A 21,040-nucleotide genomic window follows, 5' to 3' on the forward strand; every position below is an offset into this window, starting at 1 on the left:
TGGGGTACTTTTTACACCACTGAATGTTTCCTCAAGCTCGAGGCAGAGTTTCTGTAGGCTGCCACCTCCAACATCTGGGATAAGCAAAGCTTGCGTTACCTTTCCTGTGCTTGAAGGAGAACTGGTCAGTCTCTTCCGTCACCATTGTTTTCACACAAATCGCTTTAATTTCCTTTCTTTCACAATACATCTTGAACTAAATTAAGTTATTTTTGAAAATCTTCCAACCATCATCGTTCAGTTTGTTTGCACAGCTTGATTTGATTGGCCTGTATTTGTGCACTGCATGTATTTTTGGGGGGTTTGGTCACTGACAAAGTTAAGATGAACAGGGACTTTCCCAAACTTTCTGTGCACTCATGAACTACTATTTATGGATAGCCTACAAAATTGTATTCTGTAAAGGATGGTTTTAAAAAGGTAACGATGTACAATACTTCATTCAAAACACAAAACTGCAGGAACTAAGGTTGCTGTGGGTGCTGCAGCACCCCCTGGTAAATAAATAGAATAAAAAAGTTACTCAAATAAATAATTACAAAAATACTCAAAGATAGAAATGTCACGTATTATAAAGGTTTATATTTTGGCATACCCAAATAGCCTACTATTTAGCAATGCAATTATAGGTGTTCTTATATGGCTATGGAGTTGAAAGGGTTAACAAGAGATCGCCTGGAGATAAAACAGTGACAAACAGTGGATGCAATTGGCCCGTCGTGTCTTCAGGTTTTAAATATTTTCCTTTTTGATCAGTATCCATTTTAATTTTTGTTTTATTTTCCTCTTCTTCACAGGGTGATCCAGGTGAAGATGGATCTCAAGTAGGTTGACAAATTAATGTACTTTGAAAGCTACCATTTAATGGATAACTAGTGGTGCAGTGAGGATGGTTTGTCTAAAGGTCAAGTATTTGCATGGCTCAAGTTGCTAGTCTGCTCTGTCTCTTACCCAGGGCCCTGTTGGACCGCCAGGCTTCCCTGGAATCCCAGGAGACCCCGGGCTCAAAGGAGAGAAGGTACTATATTCTGTCATGGCATTGTTGTATTGAGAAGCTGTTATCGTGTGGCTTGGTCCCAGATCTGTTTTGTTCTGTATAACCAACTGTTATGGTTGTTTGGCATGACACTGAACATAGGAGTTGGCAAGACAACACAAACAGATCATGTCTGTCTGCCCCACAGGGTGACCGTGGTGAGGGCCAGCCAGGCCCCAGGGGACCTCCAGGGCCCCCCGGACAACCAGCGCCAACCAGACACGACCGGCCGGTGAGTCTACATTGACCCCAGTCATTTTATCGAAAGTCCTAGTTTTGTATTTTCTACAAACAATTTGCAGATAGCAAAGGACCCTGAAGCAACTACCACAACAGGGTTGTTGATACCAAAATGTTCAGTTGCGATCGGCAAATCATATTTTAGCTAAATTCTTTCAAATGGGGAGAAGGTGTCAGCAGAGCTACAGTAGATACATATGACCTGTATGTAATTGCAAGGTAAACACCATGGAGCATGATGACTTCTATTATGTGTCTGAGCTAGTTCACCTTCTTTGTTTTAGACCTTTGCAGACATGGAGGGCTCTGGGTTCCCTGACTTGGAGACACTTCGGGTAAGTCCACTTCTCTCACACTGGTTCATCCGCAGTTGTTAGGTGATGCCCTTAGACAGACACTGATCTTGGGTCAGTTTTGCATTTCCCCCCCCCCCCTAATGGTTACAATTTGGATATGGAGAAGGAAAGCTGATTCTAGATTTGCACCTAGGGGAAACTTCACCCCGAAGCGGTGTTAGTGCGCCACTACACCTGTATAAACAACCCCAAACCCAGTACAGATTTATGTTTTATGTATTCCTCTGACCAAACATCCAACTCGAGCGTACAGCGTCCTACCTCAAAGTGGAACGCGACTTAAGCTGTGAAATTAATTTGAAGGAAGTAGCAATTTGGAAAGGCATTAATTTACTCAACCAATGTCGAGCAGAAAGCATTCCTTGCTGTAATTCATCGCAAGCTATGATTTGTTACAGTATGTTTCTTTTAAGATATGTTGTCCTTACTAGGATTACTAGGGTACATACTAGGGTTTGTTGACATTTGTGAGCAGTTTACTCAAACAAAAATGTATTCATTTATTTACCTTTATTTTACAAAGTTGACTGAGAATTGGACATTCTCTTTTGCAGCAACAAACTGCGGGAACAGTTGTTTAGGGGGGGTTGAATGGGCTAAAATTATGTGCACAATAATCATGATGTATTTTCTGGGGGCGGTAGGGACTGCCTGGTTTGCCTGGCCCTCCTGGCCTCCCCGGGGCCCCAGGTACCTCTGTTGTTGGGACAGGGGTCTCTGGCGTATTTGGCCCCAAAGGTCCCCCAGGACAGGATGGTGCTCCTGGTCAACCGGTAGGTCCTCAGGAAATGCACCCTTCTCTCCATTCTTTTGCCTTTCATCTAACATACCACAATGCAACCATAAAAGTCATAAGCATTTGACTGTTTTTATCCCTAATTATTTCGAATGGATGTACTGTCCTTTATCATAGTGTAAGAAGGAAGGTGACCTCTGCAGTGAAATGCCTGTATTTTTTACTTATTAAGTATAACCAAAAGTCATTTGACCAACTACACTGCTGATACAGTGCGCAAAGTGTAATGATTATGATTATGATGTGATGATTAAGTTAATTAGCATGACATTAAGTCGTAAACCTGCGCGTTTTAGGGTTTACACGGCCTGCCTGGTGCTGATGGTCGCCCAGGAGCTGCAGGGGCCGGGGGAGAGAAGGTGAGACTGAAAAAAACCTGAGTGATTCTAATGATCTAGTTCTTTACATCTCTTCATGGCCTCTTGTGTCATTACCAAATGGCATCATTGATTGTTTTATGAAGAGCAATACCTATGGGAATTGAATGGGACCAGTTTATCACCTCTACGTTTCTAATCTACAGGGTGATCCAGGTGAACTCGGTCTTCCAGGAGCAGTCGGAGCGAAGGTGGGCACCGAGCCTTTTACTTTACTTTATTCAATCAAATACGCTATTGAAAACACAGAGGTCAGATTTGTAAATAAACTTAATGGCCTATTGAAAGATTCAGGGTTTATGTACAGTACTCTGCAAGGGCTCAAACTTGCCTCTCTTTCTCATGCAAAGCTTCTACTTGTACCTTCCTAGCTATCTCTCCAACCTGTTCTCTTATGTCATCGTCCTCTCATACACCTGCCAATCTACAGGAGGTGCCAGGTCACCAGCATGGCAGAGTGGACTTTCTGTGTCTCTAGGGCAAGGTTGTGTTCATTAGGAACCAAACTGACTGAAACAGGGAGGGGCTATTTGGACTTCTCTTGCAAAACCTTTTATATTGTTTTCTGTGGCGTGCCCTAATGAACACGACCTACGTCTCCTGCTCCCAGTCCCCTGGAGAGTTACTGGTTAGTGCTGGGTTGGAACAAATGCCTTCACACCTAGTAGCTCTCCAGGACCAGAGTTGGCAATCCATTTGGCATATGTGTATGAACTTTAAGTTATGTTTCAGGCTAGGGGACTATATTTCAACTGTCCCATATCTGCAGTTGGTCAGTTTCTCATAATGTTGCTTACGTTGCCCTACAATGTGATTAATACCTGTGTGAAGTGTGTCCAACTGGTAGTGTGTGGATTGGATCTTATTATTTGCATATTGCTGACAATTAATGCCTGCTCAGGTGCAGCACTAACGCCAACGAGTGGAACAATATCTCATCAATATGATAATTACTCTTTTTGAATCTTGACATTCCACAGGGTGCACAGGGATTGAATGGCATTCCCGGGCAACCAGGACAGGGTGGATTGGCTGGCCTCCCTGGACCAATGGGACCAATGGGACAACCCGGGCCACCAGGACCCCCCGGACCAAGCTATCGTGTTGGTTTTGTGAGTATCCACCAGGGACGGGTTTACCCATCTCAATGGTCTTAACGATGCATGATTACTAATGCTGTGTTTCATAGTAGTTTTATAGTATCGGCAGTTTCGCTTGTGAATTTATCTGTAAACGGTGCCCTGTTGTAAACTAATTCAGTGACATTTTATTGATTAGTTTGAGTACAAAAATGTTTTTGGGTAACCTTAGTAGGCTATTTGAACATTAATTGGGGTGTCATGAGTGGTTATGGAAATGCCCGTTATCCTGGTTGTATTAAGGGACGAAGGAATGAGATTCGCACACATAACTCTGACTTTAGTGTTATTGTGGGTTGATGTCAATGTCAGTGCAAATCTAAAGTTAGGATTCGGCCCTTAGAGACTTAGTCTTTCTCTCTCTCTATCTCGGTGTGTGTAAAGGATGACATGGAAGGCTCTGGTGTGGGAGTGGCCAATGGAGTTCCTGGAGCCAGAGGACCAGAGGGGCAACAGGTGGGTGTCCTCTGCAGCAGGCTTTCATTTTTTGATCCATTGTAGGAATTTGGCCGTTTTCATAGATTTTCTTACTGATTCTGATTTCTTTCTGTTCACTTTCAGGGTCCTCCTGGCATCCCTGGCCTACCAGTAAGAGCTTTTCTTTGGTTGAATTTCATATGATTTTATCAAGAAATAAATATTGTTTTGACATAACAACACATTGCAAGCCATCTCAATATTGTATCATGAATTCTTCTTTTGTGATCAGTTTCAATTTAACGTAGGGCTTGTATTTTTAGGGCAGGTCTGGTTTCCCTGGTATTCCTGGTGAGAAGGGAAGTGAAGGACCACAGGGAAGCGATGGCCGACCAGGGTTGGACGGTTTCCCTGGTCCTAATGTATGTCAGAACCTTATTCCACATTCCCACCTCACAATATCTACATAAGGGTTCTAACTCGTGTAGTTAACAGCAACTTAGGTTTTGGCAATCTTCTGGGTGTGCAGGGTTTTGCGCCAGCCCAACACGAACACATCTGCTCCAGACTGAAGGTCATGATTAGTTGATTACATGCTGGTGTGTAGTGCAGCTGGCCTGAAATTGAAAGCCTGTCTAGATTTAATCTGTTCAATCTGTTCTTGACAGTGATTTTTTTTTAAATATTAAAAAGTGGGGGAATTTTCAGCAAAAAAATAAAAAATAAAGGTCCCTTTTTCAGGACCCTGTCTTTCAAAGATAATTTGTAAAAATCAAAATAACTTCACAGATCTTCATTGTAAAGGGTTTTAACACTGTTTCCCATGCTTGTTCAATGAACCATAAACAATTAATGAACATGCACCTGTGGAACGGTCGTTAAGACACTAACAGCTTACAGTCGGTAGGCAATTAAGGTCACAGTTATGAATACTTAGGACACTAAAGAGGCCTTTCTATGTTCTCTGAAAAACACCAAAAGAAAGATGCCCAGGGTCCCTGCTCATCAGCGTGAACGTGCATTAGGCATGCTGCAAGGAGCCATGAGGACTGCAGATGTGGCCAGGGCAATACATTGCAATGTCCATACTGTGAGACGCCTAAGACAGCACTACAGGGAGACAGGACGGACAGCTGATCGTCCTCGCAGTGGCAGACCACGTGTAATAACACCTGCACAGGATCGGGACATCTGAACATCACACCTGCGGGACAGGTACAGGATGGCAACAACAACTTCCCAAGTGACACCAGGAATGCACAATCCCTCCATCAGTGTTCAGACTGTCCGCAATAGGCTGAGAGAGGCTGGACTGAGGGCTTGTAGGCCTGTTGTAAGGCAGGTCCTCACCAGACATCACCCGCAACAACGTTGCCTATGGGCACAAACCCACCGTCGCTGGACCAGAGAGGACTGGCAAAAAGTGCTCTTCACTGACGAGTTGCGGTTTTGTCTCACCAGATGTGATGGTCGGATTTCCTTCTTCGAAGGAATGAGCATTACACCGAGGCCTGTACTCTAGAGCGGGATCAATTTGGAGGTGGAGGGTCCATCATGGTCTGGGGCGGTGTGTCACAGCATCATCGGACTGAGCTTGTTGTCATTGCAGGCAACCTCAACGCTGTGTGTTACAGGGAAGACATCCTCCTCCCTCATGTGGTACCCTTTCTGCAGGCTCATCCTGACATGACCTTCCAGCATGACAATGCCACCAGCCATACTGCTCGTTCTGTGCATGATTTCCTGCAAGACAAGAATGTCAGTGTTCTGCCATGGCCAGCGAAGAGCCCGGATCTCAATCCCATTGAGCACATCTGGGACCTGTTGGATCAGATGGTGAGGGCTAGGGCCATTCCCCCCAGAAATGTCCAGGAACTTGCAGGTGCCTTGGTGGAAGAGTGGGGTAACATCTCACAGCAATAACTGGCAAATCTGGTGCAGTCCATGATGAGGAGATGCACTGCAGTAGTTAATGCAGCTGGTGGCCACACCAGATACTGACTGTTACTTTTGACCCCCCATTTGTTCAGGGACACATTATTCCATTTCTATTCGTCACATGTCTGTGGAACTTGTTCCGTTTATGTCTCAGTTGTTGAATCTTGTTATGTTCATACAAATATTTACACATGTTAAGTTTGCTGAAAATAAATGCAGTTGACAGTGAGAGGACGTTTCTTTTTATGCTCAGTTTATTTTATGGTTTTTTTTTTTCCTTTTAAATTTCCAGGGACAAAAGGGTGACAGCGGGGACAGAGGAGAAAGGGTGAGTATTTTCAAATGTTCATATAATTAAAATGTAATTCAGGAGACCTAATAATAGGTCAATTACATGCCTAGAGCTTGACCATTTAACACTGATATTGTGTTCAAAAACTGTAACAACCTACCACCAATTAACCATCAGAGGGATGAGAAAATATCTGACCCTCTGTCAGTTATTAGGGGCCACTTCCACCCACTCCCATGTTTTTTTATGCTCATCACCAGCATGTCTTTGTCCCTAAGGCTGATGTTATCTTGGGTCTGGTTTTTAGGGCGAATCTGGTCGCGATGGAAACGGACAGCCTGGACCACCAGGCCCACCCGGCCCACCAGGACAAATCATCTACCAGCCCTCCAGCAGTGTAAGGCCCTGTACCGAAACAACTCCTAGGCCTTACCCCCAGCGCCCCTCTAGACCCTACCCCTCTGGACACTACCCCCTAGACCAGGGATGAGCAACTTTGATGGGGTTGGTCTATAGGGGCAAAAAAATGGAACTCAACATGAGGGGCCACAGTGGCTCATGGGTCTGCGTACCCACATCCATACCCCCCACCCCCCACCCCCCACATTTTGCCATGGGGCGGAGAGATGATTTAGCAATTTTATAACTAATTTCATGTAATTCTACCCATTTTGCCATGGAGCGGAGAGAAAAATGTACTTTTCGTGATATCCAATTGGTAGTTAGTCTTGTCCCATCGCTGCAACTCCCCTACGAACTCGGGAGAGGCGAAGGTCGAGAGCCATGTGTCCTCTGAAACACAACATTTCTAAGCTGCACTGCTTCTTGTTACACTGCTCGAATAACCCAAAAGCAAGCCACACCAATGTGTCGAAGAAAACACCGTTCACCTGGCAACAGAGTCGGCTTGAAGATACCCTGCCCGCCACAAGGAGTCGCTAGAGCGCAGTTGGACAAGGAAATCCGGGTCAATCAAACCCTCCCCTAACCCGGACTACCCTTGTCAAATTGTGAGCCGCGTCATGGGTCTCCCTGTCACGACCTGCTGTGACACAGCCTGGGTCAAACCCTGGTCTGTAGTGATGCCTCAAGCACTGCGATGCAGTGCCTTAGACCGCTGCGCCACTTGGGAGGCCCCAAAAATGTGCAGTTTTACAGCTAATTTCCTGCAATTCTACACATTTTGCCATAGGGTGTAGGCATATTTTGCAGTTTTTAACTGATGATAAATGGGTCCCACCCCGGTTGGTTTAGATAGCTAGCCACTAGACTAACTTACCGATCTAAAAAGCGCCTACCCCAAGTAGAAATTTGTTTTGATCAGAAGGGATTGGATATGTATAAGCAAAATGTCAACAACAACAAAATCCCTGTCCTATCAATCTGCAAGATTGAGCTACTACCCTATTGCTTATACCAATCCGACTATTTTGAAATCTACATGAAGTGCCTAGAAGGTGTGGATAAGGAGTCTGGAAATAAACATACCCATCCTTCTGCATGATCTTCTTTTAGCTCTACTGTATCTCCTCCAACATGACGGTTGAGTGTGCATTGACATTAAGCTGTGCAATTTCTCTTTCTGCAGTATGATGGTGTCGTTGGAGGCGCCGGGCCCCAGGTAGGTGTTTTGTCCTGTTTGAAAACACTGTTATCATTAATGTGGCTCAATGTTACTCCAATAGTCTTAAAAGCAAATGTTATAAGAACTACAGGACACACTTCTTTTTCATACAATTAAGTGTTAAATTGATGTCATTCATTTGCCAAACTCGATTGATCAATTGCAGTAATTATTCTGGGTGTAATTTGATCAATGTTTGAAATGCATTCAGGAAATCAATCAAGGGCTATATAAGTCACAATGAAATGAAACCAATGACTACAAACCCTGGTTCATATTAATTTGGTGCCAAATGGAAGAAAACTGACTGAAATAGGAAGGGACTACCTGAACTTTTCCAATAAGACACGCTAGTTTTGTCTTCCGTGGCAAAGTCTTTTGCTGTGCGTGCCTGAACACAACTCCTGTATAGGGTCCTCGTTACGCATTGGAAGTGTAGCAGAGAAAATTCTTGAGACAATATGATCTTCATTACATGCTTGTCCTGCTTTTATAACAAAGAGTCTATGGAGATGGCAGTAACCATCTGTTTCCATTTGTTGTATGTAATTAATATAAAGCTACATACCTTCCACCGATATTAGGCCAAAACTACATTTACTTTACATCACACAACCCACATTTAAGAAATACAATGTACAGTCGTATTTCCAAGGGCCTGTGTAATTTTCATGAATTACATTATTCTTTCATCTGGATATTTTATTGATCTTAAATTAAGCAAATGTTCTTATGTTGCAAAACCTGTTGAGAGTATGTAATGCGATGAAATCCTGGAAATGATATATTACCTTAGAGATCGGAGTTTATTGGACAATGATTCTATAGGGGGAGATGATGGAAATCCTTCACACTACCACAAAATATAGATTTGACTTAAAGGGATAGTTTGGGATTTTGGCAGTGAAGCCTTTTTATCTACTTCCCCAGTCAGATGAACATATGGATGCCGTTTTTATGTCTCTGCATCCAGTAGGAAGGAAGTTAGAGGAAGTTTCGCGAGCCAATGCAAACTATCATTTGCACACAGACTGGAAGTCTATCGGAATAGATAGCCAAAATCCCGAAGTATCCCTTTAATGAAAGTAATTACCAAATATTTGGGACCAGTCATAACCAGTCATAAAGAAATGCGAATAATCATTAAATTAAATCTGATTTTTCTTTTCTTTTCTGTAGGGCCAAGCTGGATTCCCTGTAAGCATTGAGTTTCCTACAGTTATCCCACAGTTCTTCTAACGTTGTGTTCTAACAAGTGTGGATTTCATAGTGTGGTGGATATTTGCCCTGAAAGACTAAATAAACCCAACATCAGTGCTAGTTTGATGTGTGATAAACAGCACATTTTCTGATCTGTGCATTTTCTGACAGGGCCCGATTGGACCAAAGGGCGACATGGGAGATCCAGGCCAACCCAGTTATGGAGTCAAGGTCAGTGATGTGACCACACAGCAACATTACCCTGTCATTGCTGCTACAGTGTACCACTGAGTTAGGCCCATTCCCAGCAAGTGTTTATTTTGTGGGGGTTAACACATTAACCAGTTTCTCGCTCTTCTTATGTGTCTCTTCCCAGGGCGAGAAGGGCGAGCCTGGCTCAATCATTGGGCCTGATGGGAATACTTTGTACCTGGGAAGATTGTCGGGTGAGAAGGTGAGCGTGACTTCTGTAGTCAGCAGTCATATTTGACACGTGTGTTTATAGCATATATGATGCTATACATATCTCACATCCGACTCATAGTAAGACTAAGCAATTAGCCTATTAAAATGTTAATCTGCCTATAGTTAAACCATGAGCAATCAAGTATTATGCATTTTGCTGACTAAGATCAAGGACCTGGTCATGAGAAAGGAATTCTAAATACAAGTGTATTTAATTACTTTGGAAAATGAATGGTAACATTAGACATGGCATAAGCTTAACGTACACAGCATTAACAAGCATTACAAGGCATTATTTGAAGCATTGTGAGAGAGCGAGACAAAGAAACTATGGCTTGTGCCATGGCCCATAGCTGATGGGAGAGGGAAATAAAGAGTGCAGGTATCTCACCACAGCAGGAACAAATAACAGATAGAACAATGACTCTTAAGACCATTTAATAAGCCAATGTGCTGTTTGGATTCAAAATCTGAGTCGTTGACCAATAGTATTACTGTAAAGTTAACCTCCAATCAGATATCAGACTACGTGACGTAACCTCTGCTTCTCAGAGGTGAGACAATGGAGGTTGGTAAGATTAACACAGAGAATGCTGAATTCCTAAGACAACACAGAGGAAATTCTTGCATACAGTTGATAAGAGTCACTTCGGGGGCTGCCCTACACTTCTGTCTGGCTCGGTCTTATCTGTGTGTTGTCCTCCGAGCTGAGTTAAAACACCAACTCTCCATCTTTTGTAGGGCGACAGAGGACCTGCCGGACCAGTCGGGCCCCCTGTAAGTACTTTTAGGCTCATACTTGACGTTACGGTCTTGCCATTTGAAGCTGCCATAAATTAAATTGGCATGGTCGTCATGGGCAGTGTTGGGATTATATATTACTCATTACATTTAACAAAAGTAAAGCTTTACTTTACGTTACTTTCCATACAAAGTAATATTGTGTTATATTACTTTGCGTTACTTTCATGAAAAAAATGGCAATCTCACAGTTCGTTTGACAGTCAGAGTGAGCCAGGTAAGCCACGAGCGCTCTAACATAGATAGGCTACTTACTAACTCAGGTTTTATTACGAATTTCGCCTTTCTTTTGTGGTGCTGCTTTCAAGTGCTGTGCAATCATATGCTTAATTAGCCATACAGTGCATTCGGCAAGTATTCAGACCCCTTGACCTTTTCCACATTTTATTAAGTTAAAGCCTTATTAGAAAATGTATTAAATATGTTTTTTCCCTCATCAATCTACACACAATACCCCACAATAACAAAGAAAAAACAAGTTTAGACATTTTTGCAAATGTATAAAAAATACAAAACAGAATTACCTTATTTACATAAGTATTCAGACCCTTTGCTATGAGATTTGGAATTGAGCTCAGGTGCATCCTGTTTCCATTTATCATCCTTGAGCTGTTTATACAACTTGTTTGGAATACACCTGTGGTAAATTCAATTGATTGGTCATGATTTGGAAAGACACACACCTGTCTTTAAAAGCCACAGTTGACAGTGCATGTCAGAGCAAAAACCAAGTCATGAGGTCGAAGAAATTGTCCGTAGAGTTCAGAGACAGTATTGTGTTGAGGCACAGATCCGGGGAAAGGTACCAAAAAATGTCTGCAGTATTGAAGGTCCCCAAGAACACATTGTTCTCCATTATTCTTAAATGGAAGAAGTTTGGAACCACCAAGACTCTTCCTAGAGCTGGCCACCTGGCCAAACTGAGCAATCGTGGGAGAAGGGCCTTGGTCAGGGAGGTGACCAAGAACCCGATAGTCACTCTGACAGAGCTCCAGAGTTCCTGTGTGGAGATGGGAGAACCTTCCAGAATGACAACCATCTCTGCAGCACTCCACCAATCAGGCCTTTATGGTAGAGTGGCCAGACGGAAGCCACTCCTTAGTAAAAGGCACATGACAGCCCACTTGGAGTTTGCCAAAATGCACCTAAAGACTCTCAGACCATGAGAAAAAACATTCTCTGGTCTGGTGAAACCAAGATTGAACTCTTTGGCCTGAATGCCAAGAGCCATGTCTGGAGGAAACCTGGCACCATCCCTACAGTGAAGCATGGTGGTGGCAGCATCATGCTGTGGTGATGTTTTTCAGTGGCAGGAACTGTGAGACTAGTCAGGATCAAGGGAAAGATGATCACAGCAAAGTACAGAGAGATCATTGTTCAAAACCTGCTCCAGAGCACTCAGGACCTCCAGACTGGGGCGAAGGTTCACCTTCCAACAAGACAATGACCCTAAGCACACAGCCAAGAAAATGCAGGAGTGGCTTCCGGTCAAGTCTCTAAATGTCCATGAGTGGCCCAGCCAGAGCCCAGACTTGAACCTGATCAAACATATCTAGAGAGACCTGAAAATTTCTGTCCAGCGACGCTCCCCAACCAACCTGACAGAGCTTGAGAGGATCTGCAGAGGAGAATGGGATGAACTCCCCAAATACAGGTGTGCCTAGCTTGTAGTGTCATATCCAAGAAGACTCCAGGCTGTAATCACTGCCAAAGCTGCTTCAACAAAGTACCGAGTAATGGGTCTGAATACTTATGTTAATGTTAATAGTTTTCTATTTTTAATACATTTGCAAACATTTCTAAAAACCCGTTTTGCTTTGTCATTATGGAGTATTGTGTGTAGATTGATGAGGATTAAAACAATTTAATCCATTTTAGAATAAGGCTGTAAAAAAAAGTTGAGGGTTCTGAATACTTTACGAAAGCATTGTACATACTGTAAGCCAGACAGATGTCCTATATTTTCATTCCAAATCTTTCTCTCGAGCCACCAGTTGTGGTTATAGACCGCACATTCACAGACCCATAGAGATGTATAAAGAGCACACTTGGTACTAGACTGGAAGGCCTCTTTGGGCTTGAGATGTGAGAAGGTGCACCCTCTACACATTTTTATGGAGGTAGCTGTCATGACATTTCTCCAAACAGCCTTTTTCCACATTCTTGAGAAATATGGAGAGAGATGATTCTGAAAGTTAGTTGACAAAGTAACTATAATAATATTACCCAATTTGAAAAGTAACGCATTACTTTAATCCATTACTCATAAAAGTAATATTATTACGCAAAGTTACTTTTGTGAGGCGTTACCCCCAACACTGGTCACAAGCAACAGCAGAGTCAGAGATGTTGTCAAGAGAGAGTGTGAGGCAAGTGGCTGCACTTGTCAGCATCAACACAGATGCTGTTAAGCATCTGCACATGTGCATGACAGTTCACTTCTCTCTTCTGCAACGTGACAACAAATGCTGACCAGTGCACCCTCACTTCACGCAGTCTTTGTTTGTGTCAGAACTCGGCCTGTTCCTCATGGTAAAGGCATTTAGCTGAGTTTACCTTTAATTAATTCAGCTGCCATGTACAGTGCCTTGCAAAAGTGTTCATACCCCTTGGATTTCTACACATTTTATTGTGTTACAATAAATTACAATTTATTATGCATTTTGTCAACAATCTGCTCACAATACTCTTTCAAAGTGGAAGATTTGTTTTACATTTGTTAAAAATAGCTAGAAATTAAATAACTAGAATATAGTCACTGCATAAGTATTCAGCTCCCTGAGTCAATACATATTAGAAACAACTATTAGAAACAAATTTGAGCGATTACAACTTTGAGTATTCTTGGGTAAGTCTCCAATCTTGGGTACAGTGGTTGCTCCACTAAAAGTTTTTGAGATTAAGCTCCGGGATTTAGAGGTAATTTGTGGTTTAGTACAGTACCCTGCGTCACCACTAATTTGCTCCAGACCAGCGCAAGGGGGAGTTAGAGCACTGATTATGCTTTTGGGTCCTACTGTGTGTCTAACTGACAATGAATGGGCGACATAAACCTAAATAGAAACTGATAATTGTGCACGACTTCAGTATTACTTATTATTTTATTTTGTTAGGATTATTATGCTCTTACTGTAGTACTGTAGGCCACTCTCGACCAGTCACGTTGTACAGTGCCTGAGTGGCACAATGGTCTAAGACACTGCATAGCAGTGCATGCTGTGTTGCTACAGATGCTTGTTCAGTACATGTGTGAGACTGGGAGACCCATGAGATGACTGTAGGTTTTTGGTTTCTCTCCCTCTAAAAACAGAAATAAATCATTCTAAATAACAAACTGGCTTTATTTACAAATTCTTAACAATGCCTCACGCACGCCATGTTCAAGAATGGCTTTTTTTCTCACTAATTTTACGTTATTTGAAAACGAAATAATCTCTAAAATATATATTTTTTTAAACAAAGTGATTATTATTATTAATTTAGAATTATATAAAAGCCTGTTGGATATTCTCACAGATATATTATTAACCCTGATATTATCAGGGCAATATATATTGGTCATGGCTTCCGAATGGTGCACAATGGGATTGCCTTGCAGTTCTCCAGCTGTATCCACTGAAAGCGCGTGAGGTTCAAGGCACTAGGGAAGGGGGCACGGAATGGGCCACAGAGCCGCGCACCGAAGACCTACCAAGCCATTGGTGAAGGAAGGGGGAGGGGGATGGACCCTCCAACTATTTTAGCACTGTTTTGCGCTGCTCTAAGACGAGCATGGGGACTAGTCTTGATAAATCAATGACATTTTTATTTTCACTGAATCTCCATTTGGGTATTGGTTAGACTAGAATTAGAAAATTGGGGTGTAGAAATGTTCTTAGTGTAACCTTTATTTAGCTAGGCAAGTCAGATAAGAACAAATTCTTATTTACAAGGACAGCCTATGTCTTCCTCTCCATCATGAAATTGAACCCCCGGTCTCCCTCTTGCCCGCACAACAGAAGGATTCTTTAGCTAAATAGCCCAGTACTGTACTCCCGACCGTCACATTGTACTATATTTTCCGTTCCATCCTTTTCTTGGAATAGAAACCATAATATTAATCAAATGAATCAAGCTAAATTTCATAATCAGTCCCAGACAGCAATTTTCTTACCATAGATTTTGAAGTAGATTTAAGTCAGATCTGTAACTTGGCGACTCAGGAACATTCACTGTCTTCTTGGTAAGCAACTCCAGTGTGAATTTTGCCTTTTGTTGTAGGTTATTATCCTGCTGAACGGTTCATTCCTCTCCTAGTGTCTGATGTAAAGCAGACTGAAGCAGGTTTTCCTCTAGGATTTTGCCTGTGCTTCGCTGCATTCTGTTTCTTTTTATCCTGAAAAACTCTGCAGTCTTTGCCGATATCAAGCATGCCCATACCATAATGCTTGAAGATAAGGAGGCAGTTACTCAGTATGTGTTGTTAGATTTGCCCGGAACATATGGCTTTGCATTTTGGCCAAAAAGTTGATTCCTTTGATGTTTTTTTGCAGTATTACTTTAGTGCCGTGTTTCATACAAGATGCAAGTTATGGTATATTTTTATTCTGTATATTTGTATTCTTTTCACTCTGTCATTTAATTCATTATTTTGGAAGTCACTACAATGTTGTTGATCTATCCTCAGTTTTCTCTCAACACAGCCTTTAATCTCGGTAACTGTTTTAAAATAACCAATGGCCTCATGGAAACATTCCTGAGTGTTTTAAATACTGTCTTGCAGCTCAGTTCACAAGGACGACTGCATCTTTGATGCATAATCCACAGCATAATAATTAACTTGCCCATGTTAAATGATATTCACTGTCTGATTTGTTATCGTTACCCATCTAATAATCACTGTCCTTCTTTGAGGCTTTTGAAAGCTCCCTGGTCTTTATAGTTTAATTCAATACAACACTGATGTACCTTAGAAATCAGGGACATAGAAGAGGGTTAGTCGTTCAAAAATCATGTCTACCCCTATTATTTCAGACAGAGTGAGTCCATGTAATTTATGTGATTTATTAAGCCACATTTTTACTACTCAACTAATTTAGGCTTGCCTGAGCAAAGGGGCTGAATACTTCTAAGGACTATAATAGTTATCAAAAAAATGTATTTATTTTTTATTTTTTACAATTGAGTATTTTGAGCAGATTGTTGACAAAAAAAGTAGCATTAAATACATTTAAATCCCACTTTGTAACACAATCAAATGTGAAGAAATCCTAGGGGTATGAATGCTTATGCAAGGCACTGTATTTCATTGATCCCTCTCAAAAATAACTTTAGAGTGAATGTGTTTTGTGTTTGGTTCTCATATGATTGATGTATTGTTGTTTGTACAGGGGCAGTACGGTTCTCCTGGGATAAAGGGTGAATTTGGAATGCCCGGAAGACCTGTAAGTACTCGAGCTGAATTTAGAACTTTACAATTACAGTAGGTGCTCAGTAGCGTGACACAAAAAAGTAACAAAAAGGCCAAAACGCTGTGTAGGTCAAGTGCATTCTAGTTTCTTTGGTATCAATGGTGTAATTGCTTGAAAGTGGTACAAATGTTTCCTTGACTTGAACAGGGGTGGAATGATTGAATGTTGTTGCATAACATCTATTGCCAGTTTGTGTGTAATTATGCACAAGTTAGGAAAGTATCGATATGGAATGCTGCTGCTGCTACTACTACTACTACTAGTAGTAGTAGTATTTATCTCTAGTGAATGCTACTTGCGTAAGGCCTTCATAGTATCTAACTATCTATGTCTGTTTCCTACAGGGTCGTCCTGGTGTGAACGGATACAAGGGTGAAAAAGGAGAGCCATCCACAGGAGCTGGATTTAGCTACCCAGTAAGTGTGACACGTGCTTATAATAATGTACTGTGCCTGTTTACGATACAATGGAAGTGCACTGTCTTTTATATGCGATTCAACTGAAAGTAACTTAATGTCTTCTGTTTTCAGGGTGTCCCAGGCCCACCCGGGCCGCCGGGACCACCCGGACCAGCTGTGCCCGTAGACCGCTTCAATGTGAGTTTATCAGAATCTTTATACCCAAAATCAGGGTTGTGTTCATTCAGCACCAAACGGAATAACACAGACTGAAAGAGGGAGGGTCAATATTGACTTGTCCAATATTGGAAACAGGATATCATGTTTGTGTGCAAAATCCTGGAAAATGTTTAAATGTGCCATTTCCTATTTATTGCAGGGATATGACGCCTCAAGGAATTATCCAGGTATGCTGACAATGATTTGTTGTTTTTACATCAAACGTTATACCTAGCGATGAAACTTCTCGAAGACGGAGGATTAAATCTTGGCGCATAGGCAGAAAGTATTCAGACCCCTTGACTTTTTCCTCATTTTGTTACGTTACAGCCTTATTCTAAAATTGATTAAATATTATTTCCCCTCGTCTATCAACACACAATACCCGTAATGACAAAGCTCAAATAGGTTTTTAGACATTTATGCAAATATAAACTGAAATATCACATTTACATAAGTATTCAGACCCTTTACTCAGTACTTTGTAGAAGCACCTTTGGCAGCTATTGCAGCCTTGACTTCTCTGCAGATCCTCTCAAGCTCTGTCGGGTTGGAATGGAAGCGTCGCTGAACAGCTATTTTCAGATCTCTCCAGAGATGCTCGATCGGGTTCAAGTCCAGGCTCTGGCTGGGCCACTCAAGGACATTTAGAGACTTGCCCCAAAGCCACTTGTGTGTTGTCTTAGCTGTGTGCTTAGGGTCGTTGTCCTGTTGTAAGGTGGACCTTCGTCCCCAGTCTAAGGTCCTGAAAGCTCTGGAGCAGGATTTGATCAAGGATCTCTCTGTACTTTGCTCTGTTCAGCTTTCCCTCGATCCTGTCTCCCAGTCCATGTCGCTGAAAAACATCACCACAGCATGATGCTGCCACCACCATGCTTCACCGTATGAATGGTGCCAGGTTTCCTCCAGATGTGACTCTTGGCATTCAGGCCAAATAGTTCAATCTTGGTTTCACCAGACCAGAGAATGTTTTTTCTCATGGTCTTAAAGTCCTTTAGGTGCCTTTTGGCAAACTCCAAGCGGGTTGTCATGTGCCTTTTACAGAGGAGTGGCTTCCGTCTGGCCACTGTACCATAAAGGCCTGATTGTTCGAGTGCTGCAGAGATGGTTGTCCTTCTGGAAGGTTTTCCCATCTCCACAGAGGAACTCTGGAGCTCTTTCAGAGTGACCATCGGGGGTTCTTGGTCACCTCCCTGACCGAGGCCCTTTTCCTCTGATTGCTCAGTTTGGCCGGCTGGCCAGCTCTAGGAAGAGTCTTGGTGGTTCCAAACTTCTTCCATTTAGAAATTATGGAGGCCACTGTTACATAAAGAGAGACACAAGAACACAGCATGGCATCAACACATGAAAACACAACATGGTAGCAACACAACATGGCAGCAGCACAAAGGGCAAGAAGGTAGAGGCAACAATACATCACACGACACAACCACAACTGTCAGTAAGAGTGTACATGATTGAGTCTTTGAATGAAGAGTTTTTTTGCAGCTCGTTCCAGTCGCTAGCTGCAGCGAACTGCAGGGATCAAATCAAATCAAATTTTATTGGTCACATACACATGGTTAGCAGATGTTATTGCGAGTGTAATGAAATGCTTCAGCTTCTAGTTCCGACAATGCAGCAATATCTGACAATTCCACAACGAATACCTAATACACACAAATCTAAGTAAAGGAATGGAATAAGAATATATAAATATATGGATGAGCAATGTCAGAGCGGCATAGGCTAAGATGCAATAGATAATATAGAATGCAGTATATTCATATGAGATGAGTAATGCAAGATATGTAAACATTATTAAAGTGGCATTATTAAAGTGACTAGTGTTCCATTTTTTAAAGTGGCTAATTATTTAAATTATGTAGGCAGCAGCCTCCCTGTGTTAGTGATGGCTGTTTAGCAGTCTGATGGCCTTGAGATTGAAAAATAGCTTCTGTCTCTCGTTCCCAGCTTTGATGCACCTGTACTGTCCTCGCCTTCTGGATGGGAGCGGGGTGAACAGGCAATGACTTGGTTGGTTCTTGTCCTTGATTATCTTTTTGGCTTTCCTGTGACGTCAGGTGCTGTAGGTGTCCTGGAAGGCAGATAGTTTTCCCCCGGTGATGCGTTATGCAGATCGTACCACCCTCTGGAGAGCCCTGCAGTTGTGGGCGATGCAGTTGCCGTACCAGGCATTGATACATTACGACAGGATGCTGTCAATTGTGCATCTGTAAACGTTTGTGAGGGTTTTAGGTGACAAGCCAAATTTCTTCAGCCTCCTGAGGTTGAAGAGGTGTTGTTTCACCTTCTTCACCACACTGTCTGTGTGGGTGGACCATTTCAGTTTGTCAGTGATATGTACGCAGAGGAACTTAAAACTTTCCACTTTCTCCACTGTTGTCCCAGTTGATAGAGGGTTGCTCTCTCTGCTGTTTCCTGAAGTCTACGATCATCTCCTTTGTTTTGTTGACGTTGAGTGAGAGGCTATTTTCCTGACCCCGCACTCCGAGAGCCCTCACCTCCTCCCTGTAGGCTGTCTCGTCATTGTTGGTAATCAAGCCTACTACTGTAGTGTTGTCTGCTAACTTGATGATTGAGTTGGAGGCGTGCATGGCCATGCAGTCATGGGTGAACGGGGAGTACAGGAGGGGGCTGAGCATGCACCCTTGAGTGGCCTCATTGTTGAGAATCAGCGAAGTGGAGATGTTGTTTCACCTTCACCACCTGAGGGCGGCCTATCAGGAAGTCCAGGACCCAGTTGCACATGGCGGGGTTGAGACCCAGGGCCTCAAGCTGAATTATGAGCTAGGAGGGTACTATGGTGTTGAATGCTGAGCTGTAGTCAATGAACAGCATTCTTACATAGGTAATCCTCTTGTCCAGATGGGATAGGGCAGTGTGCAGTGTGATTGCAATTGCATCGTCTGTGGACCTATTGGTGCTGTAAGCAAATTGAAATGGGTCTACGGTGACAGGTAAGGTGGAGGTGATATGATTCTTGACTTTTTCCTGGTGTGTGCTTTGGGGTGTTGTATGTGGAGGTGAGGGCTGCAGTAGGTATCTCAGATAAGGGGGAGTGAGGCCTAAGAGGGTTTTATAAATTAGCATCAACCAGTGGGTTTTGCAACGGTATACAGAGATGACCTGTTTACAGAGGTGTATAGAGTGCAGTGATGTGTCCTATAAGGAGCATGGGTGGAAAATCTGATGTCCAAATGGTAAAGAACATCTAGCCGCTCGAAAGCACCCTTTACCTGCTGATCGAAGAGTAGATTGAGAATTTAAAAAATGTAATCAGTTTTAGAATATGGCTGTAACGTAACAAAAAAAGGAAGAGGTCTGAATACTTTCCTGAATGCACTGTACCTTAGCAGTCAACAAAATGAAGTTAGACAGTTTTGATTATTTAAGGAGACAAACCGTTCCCCATCTACCTTCAATTTGATTCAGCTATTGAAGAAAGAGGGATTCATGATCAATCTACTGTCAAGAAATTAGGCTAAAGCTTTCATCAAAAGCACCTCGATTTGGGAAATTAACTGAAACTGGAACTGCAAATACTGCAGTCAAGGTGTAATCCATTACAATAGTGATACAAATTATATTAATTTCCCATGGAAATGTTTCCATATTCATTTTCTACAATCTATATATATATATTTTTTTTTACATGTGCTCTGTTTTTTTGTAGTGACAAAAGGGGAGAAAGGTGATTTCGGAGCTCAAGGTCTCCCAGGAACGCCAGGTAGGACTTATGTCTCAATATAGCACACTAAGTACAGGGATAATAACAACTACTTCATTTTGTCTTTAGGCACAATTCAGCCTGAATGCTTATATGTTGTCATTTTGTTACAGGTGTGGCCTCTAACTTCGACATTTTTACATTCAAGGTATGAAAGTATTACAATTAATAGTACTACTGTTAGGATTGAAGATGGATAAATAAGTTATTTGTGTCTCAATATATTCTGATACTCTGTTCCTATTCTTTTCCATGTACTATTCTGTACTTTTCCACAGTCTAGTTTAGAGCTGGGCAATATGGCCAAAATATCATATCACAGTATTTAAAACAAATTGGACGGTATGGCGATATTTGAATATGTTTTTGAATAAAACAAGTTCAAAATTTGCTTTGAGTAGCACATTGAGCATTGAGCACATTGAGCACTTTGAGTTGCCACTAAGGTGGCAACACATACAGTTGAAGATTACATCGGAAGATTACATACACTTAGGTTGGAGTCATTAAAACTAGTTTTTCAACCACTCCACAAATTTCTTGTTAACAAACTATAGTTTTG

At 42.2% G+C, this 21,040-nt stretch overlaps 1 protein-coding gene across 4 annotated transcripts in view; it reads left to right on the plus strand.

The window, feature by feature from the left end:
* Positions 1-21,040, plus strand: part of LOC139396223 (collagen alpha-1(XVIII) chain-like) — a 173,204-nt gene that overhangs the window by 140,514 nt on the left and 11,650 nt on the right. For all 4 annotated transcript variants that reach the window (XM_071143381.1, XM_071143364.1, XM_071143369.1 and 1 more), the window contains 24 exons: positions 798-824; positions 956-1,018; positions 1,185-1,268; positions 1,561-1,611; positions 2,277-2,405; positions 2,725-2,787; positions 2,952-2,996; positions 3,786-3,917; positions 4,329-4,400; positions 4,506-4,532; positions 4,685-4,783; positions 6,592-6,627; positions 6,899-6,988; positions 8,180-8,212; positions 9,395-9,412; positions 9,587-9,646; positions 9,792-9,869; positions 10,622-10,657; positions 16,051-16,104; positions 16,476-16,547; positions 16,662-16,727; positions 16,909-16,936; positions 20,425-20,478; positions 20,592-20,626. In XM_071143381.1, coding sequence (XP_070999482.1) covers positions 798-824; positions 956-1,018; positions 1,185-1,268; positions 1,561-1,611; positions 2,277-2,405; positions 2,725-2,787; positions 2,952-2,996; positions 3,786-3,917; positions 4,329-4,400; positions 4,506-4,532; positions 4,685-4,783; positions 6,592-6,627; positions 6,899-6,988; positions 8,180-8,212; positions 9,395-9,412; positions 9,587-9,646; positions 9,792-9,869; positions 10,622-10,657; positions 16,051-16,104; positions 16,476-16,547; positions 16,662-16,727; positions 16,909-16,936; positions 20,425-20,478; positions 20,592-20,626 — 1,452 coding nt within the window. The remainder of the gene's footprint in view (positions 1-797; positions 825-955; positions 1,019-1,184; positions 1,269-1,560; positions 1,612-2,276; positions 2,406-2,724; positions 2,788-2,951; positions 2,997-3,785; positions 3,918-4,328; positions 4,401-4,505; positions 4,533-4,684; positions 4,784-6,591; positions 6,628-6,898; positions 6,989-8,179; positions 8,213-9,394; positions 9,413-9,586; positions 9,647-9,791; positions 9,870-10,621; positions 10,658-16,050; positions 16,105-16,475; positions 16,548-16,661; positions 16,728-16,908; positions 16,937-20,424; positions 20,479-20,591; positions 20,627-21,040) is intronic.

This window comes from Oncorhynchus clarkii, chromosome 3, assembly GCF_045791955.1.
Source record: "Oncorhynchus clarkii lewisi isolate Uvic-CL-2024 chromosome 3, UVic_Ocla_1.0, whole genome shotgun sequence".
Lineage (NCBI taxonomy): Eukaryota > Metazoa > Chordata > Actinopteri > Salmoniformes > Salmonidae > Oncorhynchus > Oncorhynchus clarkii.